Below are 16562 nucleotides of genomic sequence, written 5' to 3'. Positions count from 1 at the left end.
TTCCTTAACTCTTTTGCACAAAAAGAACGCCGTTTCAGATATACTCGTCTCTATTAAATTTATGTCCTCCTCAGGATCCTTGAAACTTTTCGCAAGCATTTTGCACTTTGCACTTTGTGGAAGTTCCTTTCCTCTTGGGCTTTGCTTGAACGTGATTTTCAGAGAGAGAGAGAGAGAAGGGTGAGTTGTGTGTGATGATTATTTAGAGAGAGCAAGGGTATGCGATGGTTTTAGTTGGTACTTATAGGTTTCTGTTTTTCCTTTTCCTAATTCTATTTGGATTGTGCCATTACTTGCAAGTTTTTGTTTTTGTTTTTCCTAATTCCATTTGGATTGTGCCATTACTTGCAAGTTGGGTAACTCGCTATCTTTATTTCTTGTCCTAGTCTTTTATGGAAACAAAATCACTAATATACCTCAGCAAAAGAGAGATAAGAAACCGTGTAAAATCAGTTTCCTTTTTGTTTTCTTTTTTTTTTATGGGTATTTCACATATTAACGTTAAATAAAGCAGAAAGATACTGTAGCTCACGTTGTACCTTGCACCATTTTCAACTTCTCCTCCCTCCAATATCGTTTGATTTAAATAAACAAAAATGGTTGGATAATTCTATTTGTATTAGGTTTTCCTAAACGCATTTCACGGACGCTTAACTTTATAAACACATAAACGTATGTATTGACATATAACAAATCAGACTTTGACATGATAAAGAATTGGAATACAACATTTTCATTTTGGAAATACTTTTCCGTACAAACTGTTTGATGGAGAGATAGTATGTGATGTGCTACAAACTGACAGTAACATGGTTTTATGAGTCCAATTCCCGCTTAATAAGACAGTCGGATATTTCTTGTGGCCGAACAAATACTACCACAGATTCAAGGGGAAAAAAATTATAAAAGAAAGGTTAAAAAGAAATGAGAAACATCTACAAACTACCACAGATTCAAGTATCCTATTGCAACACTTAGCAGGCAGTGGACAAGTAAACGACATTTTCAAGCTGGCAGCTCGAGCCTTACATTGTTCTTCCAGCTGCAAAATATCAAAATGAAAAATGAAGTCACCATTTTATACAATTATCAACACATGCTAGTGATATGAACAAAATGTATCAAGCATCTACCTCTGGAAGTAATAGTAGAAGAAATCACCATAGAGCAAAGTCTGGATAGTCCCTGCTATCCAAGCTGCAGGAGCAGAACAATGACATGATTGATATATGAAATCACCACAGTTGAAATGAAAATGTATGACAGAAAACATGATCACACATGTGTTGATCGACCTAAAGCTTGAATGCAGAGCACTCGCATGCAGACATGGCCACACTATATAGTAGACACATGAATGACATGCACAGGAGAGAGAGAGAGAGAGAGAGAGAGAGAGAGAGAGAGAGAGAATCATACTGATCCAATGGACATAGTGTTCCTCAGTAAAGTAGCGGTAGATCCAGTTCAATATGTATAATGCTCGATATGCACTGCAACAAGAGAATCAAATTAAGATATTAAGACAAACTTCTGCCAGAAGTTTCAACCTACATATAGGATTTAGACATGAATGAAAATGAATTCATAGACTTAACAGAAGAAAAATAGTAAAACTCTTATCATAATCACAAATACTCCTACTGTTTCAGAAGAAACCTTCATAAAATCCAGAAGCATGTACATGAAATATGGTCTTCTATGAAAACAAAAAAAGAGAAGAAATAAGTAACTCAAAAATGTGTGGGTGCACTAGCACCTTTGCACTTGCATCTACTGTTGGATGTGCAGTACACGAGATCTAGGACCGTCATGCTACCTATAAAATTTATCTTTTCGCAGAGTGCATTAAATTCAATGCTCAACCCATGGTAAAGATCTTAATCATCCACCTGAAAAAGGCTATACTTCTTTTGCTCTAACTAAACGATATCGCAACCTGACTTGTTCAGAAGATTACCAGAATTGCAGATACTCCAGAAGAGTAGCAAATTTGTACAGACTACAGAGGCACTAGCGTACATCAGAAAACTCATGACATGTCTTTAAGGCTAGATTCTCTTTTTCCATTCTTTCTGACATACCCATCAAGAAAGCATCATAATACAAGTATGATCTGGACAAAAATCACTAGCATGAACTAACTCCTGCACCGCAAGCAAGACCATGTAAACTAGCCCCAATGCTCTTTTAGATTGAACACGATACACAATTCACTTTAAGATTCCCATGGCAAACGGTGATAATTCATGGCACTCAAATGTCTATAATCTACAGTTTCTTATTATTTAACTGCTTGGTTGCTCATCAGCCCACTTTCCAGCCTATGTGGTTGAGTTTTCTGACTTCAAGGTGAAAAGGTTCAAAGTGTTGGCACTGATGGAGAAGAAGAATGCTCAACCAATGAGACTCCAATTTGTTGTGCAGATTGGTTTTATATTTCAGAAAAAAAAAACCCGGAAATATAACTTTTTTCATCTTCATTCAAACTTGGCTTACGGCAATTTTACCAAACTAAATTTTGGTCTGCATATTTTGAAAATCGTCCTTCTGTAGGCTCTTACAGCATTGATAATGACAAGTACTATAAAACTTAATTCTATGCAAGATAATAACTGTGTTCAAGATCATCTATTTCAGATTATAAAAGTTCAAGGGTCAAAATGAACCTTGTTTGTTGAGAATTTTGTTAATGCCTTAATGCTAGTCCCACTGTTGACATCATACTTTTTTCATATAAGATTAAAGAACAAATTATTTAGAGGCAAAGTAATGTGATCAAACATCAGGTTCACCAACAATTTCATAAATTTACTCTTCAGTTTTTTTGATTTTATGTGTTATTATATCCTTGATTCATCTCAAACAGACATACACATAAAATATTATACTGCAGGAAACCATGATAAGCACGAGAACATAACAAAGCGTTGTGATAGAATTGAAATGTATAATGTATCTAATTGCACATTTGTAGATTCTAAGCATATGGAAACAATAGTAAATGTTATGAACTACCAAATGCAAGGTAAAGTTAGTTTATTACCCAAGGAGGAAAACATATTGCCCTGTTAAGTTGTCAATATTTCTTGTCCTTTGCAACAGCACCAGCTGAGGAAGTATGGCGACTGCTTCCAAATATAAAGAAAATGTCCACAGCACCTGCTCAATCAATTTTGTAAAATCACACAAGAATGTGAGCAATGTGAAAAGCACAGTATATGCTCTGTCATATTTCCAAAGGATGATTTACTGTAAAATTGTGTTCATATAGTTCTAGTAAGACATGAAAAACATAAAAGCCACAAAAAGTTGAAGATACAAGGATATCAAATTATCCAAAAATAACAAAATGGAATTAAATAGATACCTCTTTAAAAGTGAACCTCTCATTTATAACCAGAGCCAAAAGCAGGCAGGGGAGCAGGAGAAACAAATGGCGAAATGTGTCTTGGTCCTTATCATATGATCTCCGAACAATCCTGTGGCGCCGTATGTACCAAACAATTGAGAAAGAGCTACCCAAAAATATTAACTTCATTATGGTATTATAAAACGAGACGAAGTTGAAAAAGATATCCAAATAGCGGGTTGCAAAAACAAGAGCATAGAGTTCTTGAGTCTTCAAGGAAACACCTGCATAAAACATGGGAAGAAAAACTTTATTAGTCAGAATGAGACAATTCGAGTTTCCAACAGGCATCAAATACAACAAAATCCAATAAAGTATAAAGTGGATAGTAGTGAAAATGCATAAGATAAGACATACTACATTGATAACAAAAAACATAATATTACAGTTTTAATACTATCTTATCTTCAAATTAAAATAACAAACCACAGAGTCATTGCATTTAATTCAAACTGTCATGATCAGTTGCAGATTCTTGCAAAAGTATGATTATGAAAATCTTAATCTACAACAAACATCAATTTGTTTTTTGTTTTTCTGCTTTGCAATGTCAAAGATATCAAAAGCTCCTAAAAAGTAATCATATAAACAAGATACAGATGATAAAAACATAATCTAGTTGTATTGATTTTGTCCTTTCGGCTTATCTAATCATCAATCATTTTAAATATATTACATAAATTGTCTTTTCGTGAATTATGTATTGGATACAGTCAAATGTGTCATCACTAATCTCTTCTAAAAGAATCATTTTCCAACTTGGTAGGCTTCGAGGATCTCATGATACATCACATACAATCCATTCTCTTCATTTACAGAAAATCACCACTTATAAGCCTTACACCTTGGGCTTTGACCCTTTCTCTCCTTATTGAATCTGCCGAAGATAAAGAAGAGCAGAAACACATACCTCCATTCCATCACCCCAATTTGCTTGTTCAACTCCTAATATGACTAAATTTATATAATAAAATCTATCATGTCCAAACTCATACAGAACACTAGTTGTGAAGAAGCTCTTTATAATCTTACAATTTGTCCTTCAGACTAAATAATATAGTCCACAAACGTCAACCACAGGGCCACCTCTTTGATATGCATCAGTTGCATAGTTTATCACCTTTTTTTTCGGTATGCAAAAGTTTACTCGCAAGCACAAAGGGCAAGCTAACACATGTATGCAAGTATACAAGAAAAACAATGAAAATGAAAGTTAAAACATAATATATGAGGGAAAGCCACTAAAGACACAAGGCCATAAGAGTTAATAAATCATCTCTAGCTCAATTGTATGATAGATTGGGAATTTTGAGGGCACTTTTTTTCCCTACGTCAGGTCTATTTGGTGCTTCCAGTGTCAATTGTAGCTTTACTTACAGGATGATGTGGCATATTTGTGATAAGAAAATCAACTAATTTTCAGTGTCGCTCCTTGGGAACCATTTGGCTTGTATGAATGAAGGGAAATAGAAGCATATTTGAAGGGATGGGACATTCTTTGATGAAAACAGAAGCTCCACTGTCGATGTGTCTGTTTGAATGGGCAATGAAGACCCATTTAACTTCTGTATATAGCTTATGAACTTGGGTACACTCCCATGCTTTTTTTCAGTAAACTCTTTCACTATCAAAAAAGAAAAAGAAAAAAAGGGATAGGTCCTGAAATCGTTTATTACCATGGGATGAGTGCGCTTAATGGGCACAATTTACTAACTACTAGTTATGACTCTAGAAACCCACCTCATTATTTCTTTTGGGATCCTACTATCATTCACTCATAGAAGACCATCTGGCCTTTCCACTAGTGCCCCTTCCCTCCTCCGGAACATATAGCAATCAGTCAAAGGAAATTGACGAACACTTTTGCCCCATGCATACATCTCTACATCACCTCCATTTATTTCAAAGATGAAAAGTAAACTACCAAGTAAAAACTACAACCCAGATGTCTTTTATTGAAAAGGAGGTCATGACATTGCCAAATAAGCATGCTTATATGGAATCCTCATATGAATAAACCATAAAAGACACTCACCACCATAGAAAACTACCCATATTTCGACCAAAACCATTAAACTCACACCACTATATTTCGTGCACATAACAAAACTTGAAGTACAACACCCTATGTAAATTTCATAACTCAATCATTTCTACACTCCTACCTTAACCAAAACCTTCATTATCACCCATTCTAAAACTCCATTTAATTCCCGAGAAAAATGTCGCCAATTATGCAAAAAGTTAAACCCCGAATCTCATAATTTTTAGCTTAATGAAGTAAACACTTTCTCTAGAATAAAGGGAGCTCATTCATATAATCTAAAATACCGAAAACAAAAAGAAATGTTTTAAATCTTTCCTTGTTTTCCGCCATTTCTCAGCAACCAAACAAACCCCAGAAAGAAAAAATTAACAAAATACGGCCAACTGGGAGCTAAATGAACAGAAGCGAAAAGAGAAAGAGGATACTAACCGGCACAGGATTTGATAGTGTGGATCTTGAGGAGCAAAACCAGAACGCTAGCCAAATGGGTCATATCCCCTGCTAATCTGAATATATTCATCTTTCTCTATCTTCTTCCCTCTACGCTTCTCGCTTCAATAGAAGAATGTGTGGGTTATGGCGTGTTTGGATCAACTGGATAATATTTTCCCGGAAAGATTTTCCTTCAGCGTTTCCAGATCTCCCAATTGATCCGCCCACGCAGCGCAAGGGTTTCTTCTTCGAGTATAATGATTCTGTAATCTTCCCCTTTTTCTTTTGCCTTTTTCCTATATTCGTAGTTTCCTGGATTTTAGGACAGCAAGAAGCTAGACGAGAAAGTAACGGTTAAAATGGGTTGAGAAAAATAAATAAATAACTAAAAGAAATTTAAATGGATTTGTCCAAAGCGTCAAGGACAAAAGCAAATTTTCATTTTTCTTCATTGGTTCGTTGTATAATTTTCACAAATATCTAAAATATTATTGGTGGGATTGTCGTCATATCAAATGTGTAGCTATTTACTGCCAAATTTAGCCCACAAAAAAAACTGTCTTGCCACTAAAATAAAGGATCCTTCTAATGCAATGGTGTTACTTGCGTTATCACACGCCATATTAGTTGGAAAATAATAATTAGAGAAAAGGTTGGGCTAAATAATAACAGAAATGCTATTTAGACACACAACATTGACCACATTAGCGGATCATATTATGTGACGGTGATATGTCATAGCGTGTTAATTAATGAATATTGCCATGTATATTCTATTTTTTACTTATTCTCTTTTCAATAATCCTTGAAGAACCAAAAACAAAAGTAAAAAAAATTATTAAAAAAAACCTAGCGTCCCTGATCTGTAGCCTCACGTTTGTTCTCTACTATGCTTATCTCATGCCCTCCCTATTCTTAAAACGGAACATTAAGGGGGCATTTGGTATCCTATTCAAATATGGAACTCAAAAATTTTGATTTTTCTTAAAAACAAGGAGTTCTTAAATCTATTTTTAAGATTCAAAAACTTGTTTGGTATGCAACTTGAAAACTGTTTTCAAATCTTAAAAATTTGAGAACTTGTGGATTGTTAAAAAAATATATATTTTTTGTTTTTAATAATTAGGTTGTTTTTTAGTTGTTCTTGAGTTTGAGTTTTTAAAAATAGGACTACCAAACAGGTTTTCTTTGTTTTGGACTCAAATTCTTCTTCTAAGTTTAAAAAGTTGAATTCAAATTGAATACTAAACAGTAATTGACAGCAGCAAACTATTTGACTAAAACAAACTCATATCATATTTAAGGTCAAAACAACATCTTTTCATGTTTAAGTGGCACGGGTTTGAATATAAACACAATATCAATGAAACAAACATAAACAACTGCACTTTTTTTATGTATATAATTTTTTTTTTTTTTACGTTTTATATATATGGCTTCTGTTGAGAGTATTTGTGACATATTGAAAAGTTAAGGGATCTAATTTGGGTTTTGAAGTAGAACCTCAACTTTCTTTATGGTATCAGAGTAAGACTTCACGTGTTTGGCCCAACAAATACATGTTCTTTCAAGTCACCCAATATATATCATCCAAGTGCTAGGCTTGAAAGTTCGTAATACATAAGTGTCAAAGTATCTGTCATACAGTGAAAAGTTAAGCCACCTCATGCACTTTTTAGCCTCCAAATTGGTTGTCCTTTCTTCTACTTTTTCTTTCACTTTTAAATCCTTTGTCCCCCTCTTCTAAACCCAGCCAAAGTATTTTATTGGGTTTCTATTTATTGAACAAATAAATGGGTTTGTTCACGTTGCCCACAGTTGCACTGTTTATTCTGCTCACACTGAGCTTGGCATTCGTTCATGAAGGAATTCCGACTACCCTTGATGGACCCTTCAAGCCTGTCACTGTTCCTCTTGACAAGAGCTTTCGAGGCAATGCAGTTGACTTGCCTGAAACTGATCCTCGAGTTAAAAGAATCGTTAAAGGTTTCGAGCCTGAACAAATCTCTGTCTCTCTCTCTGGAACCCATGACTCTGTTTGGATATCTTGGATCACAGGTCTCTCTCTCTTTCTCATTGAAGCTCCAGTCCTTGAGCTTCCTTTGCGTTTTATTTTCTTTTCCATATTAACACTTCCAAGTTTTATGCTGATTGAGTTTTTGAAATCTAACAATGAGTTTTGTATTTGGTTGTCTTTTCACATGTAAGCTTAAAATGAAATTGTTTTAGTTCAATGATATCTGATTTCTTGGTCAAATAAGAAGAAAAAATATATATATATATATTTAATCATTTTTGTTCAAGATTTACCTACCTGTTTCCTATTTGGGTCATTATTGGATGTTTGATTGCACTGAAACCAGGAATTGAGTTATCATAATTACTGTCACAACTCAATTGAATGAGGCCAATTTTATTGGATGGAAATGTCACTTCTTTTGGACTGAAGATGAGGAAAGTTACCTTTTTTGGTTTTGGACTTGAGAATGGGACTGTTACAAAATAGAAAATATTGAGTTATGAAGTTGTATGAACTAAAGACTCTCTTTCTCATGATTGAATTTCCAGGGGAGTTTCAAATTGGGGACAATATAGAACCATTGGATCCGAAAACTGTTTCAGGTGTTGTTGTATATGGAAGATATGGATTTCCTATGACTAACAGATCAACCGGGAATAATTCCCTTGTTTACAATCAGCTGTATCAGTTTGAAGGCCTCAAAAACTACACTTCTGGGATTATACACCATGTTCGTCTTGCAGGTATATGATCAGTTTAGTGTTGAATCCATTTTAAACCTTCATGAATAATTTGTATCCTCAAAAAGATGGAATGAGTTTTAAGAGCTCCTCATTGACACTCAATAGAGTAACCATTGTTGATTTCATAATGTTTATGCAATGTAAGAGCAGAGAAATTGAAAGTTGATCTGCTTCATCCCATTCTATATGTGTTTGTTAGGACTTACCTAATTATGATTTTGTTTGCAAGTCTCTCAGTTCCAATGTCTTTTTGCAGGATTGATACCCAACACCTTATATCAGTATCAGTGTGGAGATCCTTCTATTCCAGCAATGAGTAGAGTGTCATATTTCAAGACTATGCCAGTATCCGGGCCCAAGAGTTACCCCAGCAGAGTAGCTGTGGTGGGGGACCTGGGTCTTACATACAATACTACATCAACAGTTGATCACTTGTTGGCTAACCGACCCGATCTTCTATTATTGGTTGGGGATGTTAGTTATGCTGACTTGTATCTCACAAATGGAACTGGGTCTGATTGTTACTCTTGCTCATTTCCACATACTCCCATTCAGGAAACTTATCAGCCTCGTTGGGATTACTGGGGAAGGTGAGATTTAACTTCTCTCTGCTAATTTTTGTGGAGAAGCACCTTAATTTTTGTACAACTTTACCTAAAGGGAGATTTATGGTCTGTTTGTTATTAGGTATATGCAGCCTCTAGTGTCCAAAGTTCCAATAATGGTGGTAGAAGGGGACCATGACATTGAACAACAGGCTGGAAATCAAACATTTGTTTCTTATAGTTCGCGATTTGCATTCCCCTCAGAAGAGAGTGGATCATCATCTACATTATTCTATTCTTTTAATGCCGGGGGAATTCACTTTATAATGCTTGGTGCCTACACAGCCTATAACAAATCAGGTTAGCTCAGATTGACACTGCTATTTCATTTGCTTTCCTAAGAAGAGCATTTTTACTTCTTCCACTTAGTTACACAGCCTATAACAAATCAGGTTAGCTCAGATTGACACTGCTATTTCATTTGCTTTCCTAAGAAGAGCATTTTTACTTCTTCCACTTAGTTACAAGTTAGGCCATACTGAGATTACAAGTTTTTTCTCTTACAGCCGATCAGTACATGTGGTTGGAGAACGATTTGGCTAATTTGGACAGAAATGTGACTCCTTGGTTGGTAGCTACATGGCACCCACCATGGTACAGCACCTACATGGCACATTATAGAGAAGCAGAGTGTATGAGAGTCGAGATGGAAGACATACTTTATAAGTATGGTGTTGATATCGTCTTCAATGGCCATGTAAGTGCAGTATGTATTGTTATATGTATCTATGAACAATATAATCTCCTCTGTGCAAGCTTCTAGGATTTCTGTTAGGCAGCCCTTTACCTTAGTTAATCTGTTTGATTCTAGGATTTCATTATTTAGTTAAAGAAACCTTTTCAAGTTCCCAAAATCTTAATACAATCATGGCATTCTTAGTGGTATACCTTTCTACTGCAGTTCTTCAAACTTGAAGAAATTCACATCTTCAGTTTTCTCTGAGTAAAATCATTTCAGCAGGAGTTTTTCAAATTGCAACTGTCTTACAACTGCCCTCTTATCTGATCAGACAGTTCACGAATCTTAATCTCCAGATGAATCTCAAACAAAGTTTCTGGACATCGGTGTGACTTTGATAATCATTCAGGGAACATAGCTAAACCAAATCTTACAGATTCTTTTAGAGGTGGGGTGATACCCTGAAGTTCTATTAACATTTCCTTACCCTTACTAACTCTGTAAGCTAAGCAAGCTGAGTGCTGTGCCCATGCTAACCAAATATCTTTCGTACTGTTTATAATTTCCAGATTACCTATATCTTAAATCAATGTCCTTGCTTAACCACACCAGCTTTGGAACCGAAAACAAAATCTAGTAGGCCAATAGGGCATGGGGCTCAATAATAGAAATGCTTCATACTGTGTACAGAATTGGTGTGGTTTGATATTATGTTCCAGAGAGCACTGTATTGCAAATTTCTTTTTATGTGCCACATAGTTTGTCAGGCTTTTGGCAGAAATCCTTGTATATTTGAGTTGAGAGTTGTGACAGTTTTAAAACAATCAACAGGTTCACGCCTACGAGAGGTCAAATCGAGTGTATAACTACACTTTGGATCCCTGTGGTCCTGTATATATAACAGTTGGTGATGGTGGTAACAGAGAGAAGATGGCAATTGCACATGCTGATGAACCCGGAAACTGTCCAGAACCATGTACAACTCCAGATAAGTTTATGGGTGGCTTTTGTGCATTTAATTTCACATCAGGCCCCGCAGCAGGAAAGTTCTGTTGGGACCGGCAGCCTGAATATAGTGCATATCGAGAAAGTAGCTTTGGTCATGGGATTCTAGAGGTACTTCCCTTTTCTCTCTGCTATGAAAAGTTGAAAACACAAACTCTTGAGAGTACAGATAAACTTTTTATTATAAAGTGGACTGAAATTTTAAACCCAAATGATTTGCTAATGTCTTTCTTTAACAATTGCATTCAGTTTTCGTTGTTATGATGGTCCCTTGCTAATCGGGGCTAAAGCTCCGGAAATTAGAAATGCCAAAATTGGAATAACACTTGATACTATCAGAAATGCCCAGAAAAAATCATATTCGTAAAGCAGAAACATAGACGTACTCCTATTATTATTTATTTATTTATATTTACTTTAATTTTAATTGAAATTGAAATAAAAGGAATATAAATAAAATATATGGAAAATATACAATAAAACTTAGAAGTTATAAACATGATCAGTGATGTATAGCCAATGCCTTGTGTAGTACGTTTATGTTCAACTGTAAATGTGACGCCATAAACTGCTAAGGCCTCCATCAGTGCTGTTGAGAATGAAAGTACTTGAAGACTCACTGACAAAATTCTGTATGCGTATCAATATACCGGACCAACACGGTTTGCGTAAAATCACACCAATAAGGTGATAAGCAGCACTCTTTTGTGCCCTGCAGGTGAAAAATGAGACTCATGCTTTATGGTCCTGGCACCGAAATCAGGACTTCTACGGATATGCTGGAGATCAAATTTTTATTGTAAGGCAGCCTGATAGCTGTCCAGTTACGGCAAACGTTACACAAAACAATTGAGAGCAGGAAAATGAAGGAAATTATTGGATAAATGGTACTAACTTCACCACAGCAGTGAACTCTGAGTCTCTGATAATATTATACCGACTGATAGATTCTTGTACACATTTTTGTATGCATCTACAATTTCCAACTTGCGCGCCTTAACTCATTTACAACAGTTCTGCACATCTCTCTCAAGTGATGTGAGCTCCTTTCAAGTCTTGCCAACTTGATGTACTTCATTTTGTTCATGAAGTATAGGTTATAGAGTTTTGAAGGAAACTGAGCATTGGTCATACCAAACTCGAGCTTCCCTCATCGGCACTAATGATGGATGTAAAACACGTGGGTGAGTTTACATGTAGAATTGGACTAGAATTTTTTCAAGGTAACATTCCAAGTTCTGCATCCATTTTAAGGATTAGAATTTGGAACTACAATTCTGGCCACTGAAATTAGAGAACATCTTTTTGCTTAATTTCCAAGGTTAAAAAATTGAGCAAACTCACAATCTACGCAATGCAATATTATTATGATCTAGGGTCTATATCGTGACTAATGATTCATCACAATTTGGCGTTCTACTGGTAATTTGTTTTGCCTGACAAACTAGCAACTATTATAAATGATATATTCATACTTTTCATGTCCATATACTCATGTATTTTGCACATATATTTAGTTATAACAAAAAGTAAAGGTTGAGACTCAAGCTTTCTGATCATAAAATAAGTCGTGGGTGAGTTTAGAAGTATTTATACAAGTATAAAGATGTGTTAACTCTAAATAAAATATGAAATATATCTAAATTATAATAGGAAATAAATCTCTATTACAATATGACTAAAAATAATTGGTAAGTAACCAAAAATCATAATATAGTAAGGAACCAAAATCCTAACTAAAGTAAGGACTCGCCAACAGATTGATAGTGCTTATGTATCAAATCCTGCATATGATTTTGGCTTGAACGGGATTAGAGTGTGATGATCGAGATTAAATCTATGACTTCTGAAGATCAAATCTAGATTAACTCTACGATTTCTGAAGATCTATTGCCTCACATTTGTTGGTGTTGTTGATTCTCGTACCTTTCTAAAGATCTGAAAAACCTAGGATTTACCCTTCTTCTACCAATGGAATTCCATGTGCCATGTCCCTTATAGTGTTTTATATCTCTATGAGAGACTTTCAAGGTAAAGAAAAGAAAATTCATTTGATAAATAGATAGTAGAATTCAAATGTAAGAAATGAAACCGCTTAGTAGACTGAGAAAAGAAACTTGCAGCAATTAAATTGAACTATTATTGAATAGAATTTGTGAGAGCTACAAAGTTTGGCACAATATTAATTGAGAGGCTTAGCTAGATGGAAGTGGACAAAGAAGGTTCCAGCTTCTAACAAAAAATCTATAACCTCTTTTCCACGTAGGGCAATGCTACTCCTGCTATAACTATAAAATTATATAAATAAATAAACGAGCCACATGGGTTTAGTTTAGGGTAAATGAAAGAACAAACATAAAGGACACATGCATCAAGATTGTTGGGATCATCGACTCAAGGGATGCTTTTGAGTTGTCGTCAGAGTCAGGGATCGTTGGGGTCATTCCCGGAGTGAATCCAGTAACGCTACCCCCGCCAAATGTTGGTGTCGTAGGCGTTGTTGGTGCACTGAAAATGCCTGTAGCTGGTGGCGTGGTTGGTGTAGGTGTCCCTCCAGCCGTGCTGTAAATTTGCATAACACAGCTGTTAGTCCTTCAAATTCATTTATACGAACACCGGATAAAGCACTACTTTTTCCACCAAAGAAAAAGCAATAAAAGATGCAGGACTAGGTTGGGCCCAAAACCCACACCCCATACTCAAAAACCTACTTTTATTGAGAATTGAGTTATCAATGACATCTTTCTCTCTAACGTGAACATCAACCCTTGATTCATGGTGAGCATTACCACTATATTAATTGGCGTTGGATGAGTGTGATTTGTGAGAAAAACACAGATTTAAATAATAACCTGGAATGTGATCAAATGACTATATGCTGTAGTGAATTGGTTCATTTTAAATTAAGTCCACCTTTTTTTTAAGACCTTTCTTATTGAGAGATATGCGATAATATACTAATCTCACACACACTATACAAATGCTAGGATTCGAACTTAGAACCTTACCTAAAGGAATAATTACTCTAAACCATTACGCTAGTAATCATTTACAAATTAAGTCTACTTTAGCGTCAAGCAAAAGACCTTAAATTTGGCTAAACCTTCCCAATTAGCTGCACAAATAGAAAAAGAGCAAAAGTGCATATTGCTATGTGGACCACTAGCTAGGACACCTACACTTTTGAGACCATGCCTGAAATACCCTGGCCAGAACAAAAGAGCACTTCTCTGGGAATCAAAATGGCCACAACTTGGCTCTGCTAGAACAGAATGAGAACATTGAAATGTTGCCCCACATGTTTGAATTTTTGACCGTTAATTGAGGTTGGGCCCACCTTCAAAATTAGGAGGGTAAATGAGAAGAAGACTGTAGGAGGAATGTCCTTATTATGTATTGATTAAGCAAGGCATCCGAAAAATTATGAATACTGAGAGACTTTAATCAATAAATGTATTAAAAGTAGCACGAGGAATTTTTAAAGTGAATCATTATTTTCATAAACTAGAATATTTCTGGAACATTCCACAATGAACTGATCCTTTTCATATGTACCAAAGGAAATTCTGACCTAACAAAAAAAGTAAAAAGAAAAAGAATTGGTCCTTCCGCTATTTAAAATGATATTTTAATGTTCATGTAAATCAAACCGGGCCCAGAAGTTTCAGAGCTTGGTCTGGCAACAACATCATGAGATAGACTCAGAAATCATCAGAATAGTGCATGATAGTTGTCACTGTCAGTCACTCTGCCCATAGAAAAGGTGGCGAAACAAGTATGATCTTGACCATTAGTTTCATTTGTACTAACGACAAATCCAACGGTGGGAAACTAAGGTGAAATGTGAGTTACAGAACCAAATACATAGTTCAAACTCCAAGCATGCACTCAGACAATAATTTTAAGAAATCCAGTATGTAGTACAAAACACCAGTGAGCAACCCAATACTTCGAAGAGGGAGAGAGAGGGGATTTTGATTTGACAGATGCAAACAAATCAAGGAGTACTGGACGGTCAGATTTAAGATGCCATCACAAAGCATCCCATGCAGAAAGACACGTGTCATACATCCATAAGAAGCTTCACCAGAGAGGCACAAATCTCTCTTTGTTTTGTTTTGTGTTTTTTTTTGGTTCCCTCTCTTTTGGAAGAGGATTCCTTACAGCAACTCATTATCAAGTGGCAAAAGAAAAGAGAATGGTTTCTGGAAAGTGAATATCTCCTTCAATATTCATCATATCAACCAACTCCCTAATAATTTTGTTTCTCAAAAACACTAAAGAAGAAAAGAGAGAAAGACCCAATTGCGTAAACACGAAGAAACTCGTGTACCCTAAATACTTAATTGTCTTTGAGAAATTAATTTTTTGTTAACAAGAAATTGAAAAGAAAGGGCAGGGCAGCATACCTTGCAGAAGATGGGTACACACAAGATCCATAACCTACACAAAGAAAATAACAACAATAAACAAATCAATACCTAAAAATATGGGTTCATTTTCTTTGAAATAAATAAATAAAAGATTTAATTGTTACCAAAAAAAGAAAAAGAAAAATGACATACTGGGATCGGTTTGAGCAATGGTGGAAGTGCCAGAGAAGTCACAAGAGCCAGGAGCCATAGCCTTGCGCTGATAATAACTGTTGAAGGCATAAGAGGCATGAGCTTGGATTGTGTTTGGAAGATAACAGAGGCCAGTGGATTGTAATGGGGAACAGTCAGCACCAGCCCCGCATGCATAGTCTAAGGCTGTCTGAAGGGCTTGGGTGGTAGCATCACTTCTTGCCACACACCAAGTTGAAGAAGAAGAAGAAGAAGAAGAAGTTGCTCCATCTACCCCCACAATATTGATGAAAGTTCCAAGCATACCCACCATGGATATTACTAGGAACAGAGAGCTTAGCTGCTTTGAGAGTGAGAATGATGCCATGGAGAAAGGTTATGGCCTTATAGGGTGGCCAGAGATATAGGCTGCTAACTAGATGGTAAAGGAGGAGAGAGAGCAGTCACTGTCCAGACAAAGAGCGAGAGAGTTTTTTTTTGTTTTTGTTTTTTTTAAGATGTTTCTCTGCTTTTGGCCCTGGTGCTTTTCTTTTTCCTTTTATACTTCCAATCCATTGAATGAAATGCTTTCTCCTGTGGAAAAATAAATAATTGAATGAATCTACGAGTTAACTAGATCATTTCAAATTGGTGCCTCAACTTGTAAAATCATATAAAAATAGGTATTTAAACTTCGCAAACTCTAGAAATAGGTCATTTTGTTACTTTAATTAGTCTGTTAAATGTTGATGTGGCATATATAGCTTCTACCGCTTTTATTTGTGTGGTAGATGTGAGTCCCTTTATTACTGTGACAAAATCTTTAATTCATTTATGTTTATTGGAAAAGTGACTATTTAGGTAAGGAAAAAAAGCTTTATGTTTCTTTTCCAAAATAAATAGACAAGGAGTTTAGTTGAATTTGTTGGGTATTCTTAATCTCTTTCGAAGGAAAGTCATGCCGATTAGTGGCCAATTTTGCTAGATTCGAGGAAACTATAGCGATAGATAAGGAGTTATAGAAAAATTATTTTCGAGAACGATTCTCTTCGTTTCAATTTTTCTGCTCCATGTA

General features: G+C 35.6%; 3 protein-coding genes across 3 annotated transcripts; 1 reads left to right on the top strand and 2 right to left on the bottom strand.

Moving 5' to 3' along the window:
- Positions 1-700: 700 nt before the first annotated feature.
- Positions 701-6243, bottom strand: LOC103324254 (ER lumen protein-retaining receptor). Its single transcript, XM_008226294.3, has 6 exons — positions 5889-6243; positions 3371-3636; positions 3047-3162; positions 1420-1493; positions 1134-1197; positions 701-1042 (listed from the first exon to the last, which is right to left on the bottom strand). Exons 1-6 carry the CDS (start codon positions 5977-5979, stop codon positions 1006-1008), a joined length of 648 nt encoding a protein of 215 aa, XP_008224516.1. The 5' UTR covers positions 5980-6243; the 3' UTR covers positions 701-1005.
- Positions 6244-7657: 1414 nt separating this feature from the next.
- On the top strand, positions 7658-11934 carry LOC103324253 (purple acid phosphatase 15). Its single transcript, XM_008226292.3, has 7 exons — positions 7658-7949; positions 8460-8654; positions 8911-9244; positions 9342-9559; positions 9766-9956; positions 10770-11054; positions 11662-11934. Exons 1-7 carry the CDS (start codon positions 7685-7687, stop codon positions 11794-11796), a joined length of 1623 nt encoding a protein of 540 aa, XP_008224514.2. The 5' UTR covers positions 7658-7684; the 3' UTR covers positions 11797-11934.
- A 1133-nt stretch (positions 11935-13067) lies between these two features.
- Positions 13068-16024, bottom strand: LOC103324252 (Carbohydrate-binding X8 domain superfamily protein). Its single transcript, XM_008226291.2, has 3 exons — positions 15509-16024; positions 15353-15386; positions 13068-13505 (listed from the first exon to the last, which is right to left on the bottom strand). The coding sequence occupies exons 1-3, from the start codon at positions 15873-15875 to the stop codon at positions 13271-13273; spliced, it is 636 nt and encodes a 211-aa protein (XP_008224513.1). The 5' UTR covers positions 15876-16024; the 3' UTR covers positions 13068-13270.
- Positions 16025-16562: the final 538 nt, after the last annotated feature.

Source organism: Prunus mume, linkage group LG2 (assembly GCF_029339155.1).
Source record: "Prunus mume cultivar Tortuosa linkage group LG2, ASM2933915v1, whole genome shotgun sequence".
Classification (NCBI taxonomy): Eukaryota; Viridiplantae; Streptophyta; class Magnoliopsida; order Rosales; family Rosaceae; genus Prunus; species Prunus mume.
Note: the sequence above shows the minus strand (reverse complement) of the source record. Positions and strands in the feature narration are given on the sequence as shown.

Coding starts and splice junctions, on each gene's coding strand:
- LOC103324253 (XM_008226292.3), top strand. CDS start 7,685: ATGGGTTTGTTCACGTTGCCCACAGTTGCACTGTTTATTCTGCTCACA. Junction 7,950..8,459: donor TTGGATATCTTGGATCACAG/GTCTCTCTCTCT, acceptor TTGAATTTCCAG/GGGAGTTTCAAATTGGGGAC. Junction 11,055..11,661: donor TTGGTCATGGGATTCTAGAG/GTACTTCCCTTT, acceptor TGTGCCCTGCAG/GTGAAAAATGAGACTCATGC.
- LOC103324254 (XM_008226294.3), bottom strand. CDS start 5,979: ATGAATATATTCAGATTAGCAGGGGATATGACCCATTTGGCTAGCGTT. Junction 3,163..3,370: donor AGAGGTTCACTTTTAAAGAG/GTATCTATTTAA, acceptor TTGATTGAGCAG/GTGCTGTGGACATTTTCTTT. Junction 1,043..1,133: donor TTCTACTATTACTTCCAGAG/GTAGATGCTTGA, acceptor GATATTTTGCAG/CTGGAAGAACAATGTAAGGC.
- LOC103324252 (XM_008226291.2), bottom strand. CDS start 15,875: ATGGCATCATTCTCACTCTCAAAGCAGCTAAGCTCTCTGTTCCTAGTA. Junction 15,387..15,508: donor CATTGCTCAAACCGATCCCA/GTATGTCATTTT, acceptor TTCTTTGTGTAG/GTTATGGATCTTGTGTGTAC. Junction 13,506..15,352: donor GTGTACCCATCTTCTGCAAG/GTATGCTGCCCT, acceptor GCAAATTTACAG/CACGGCTGGAGGGACACCTA.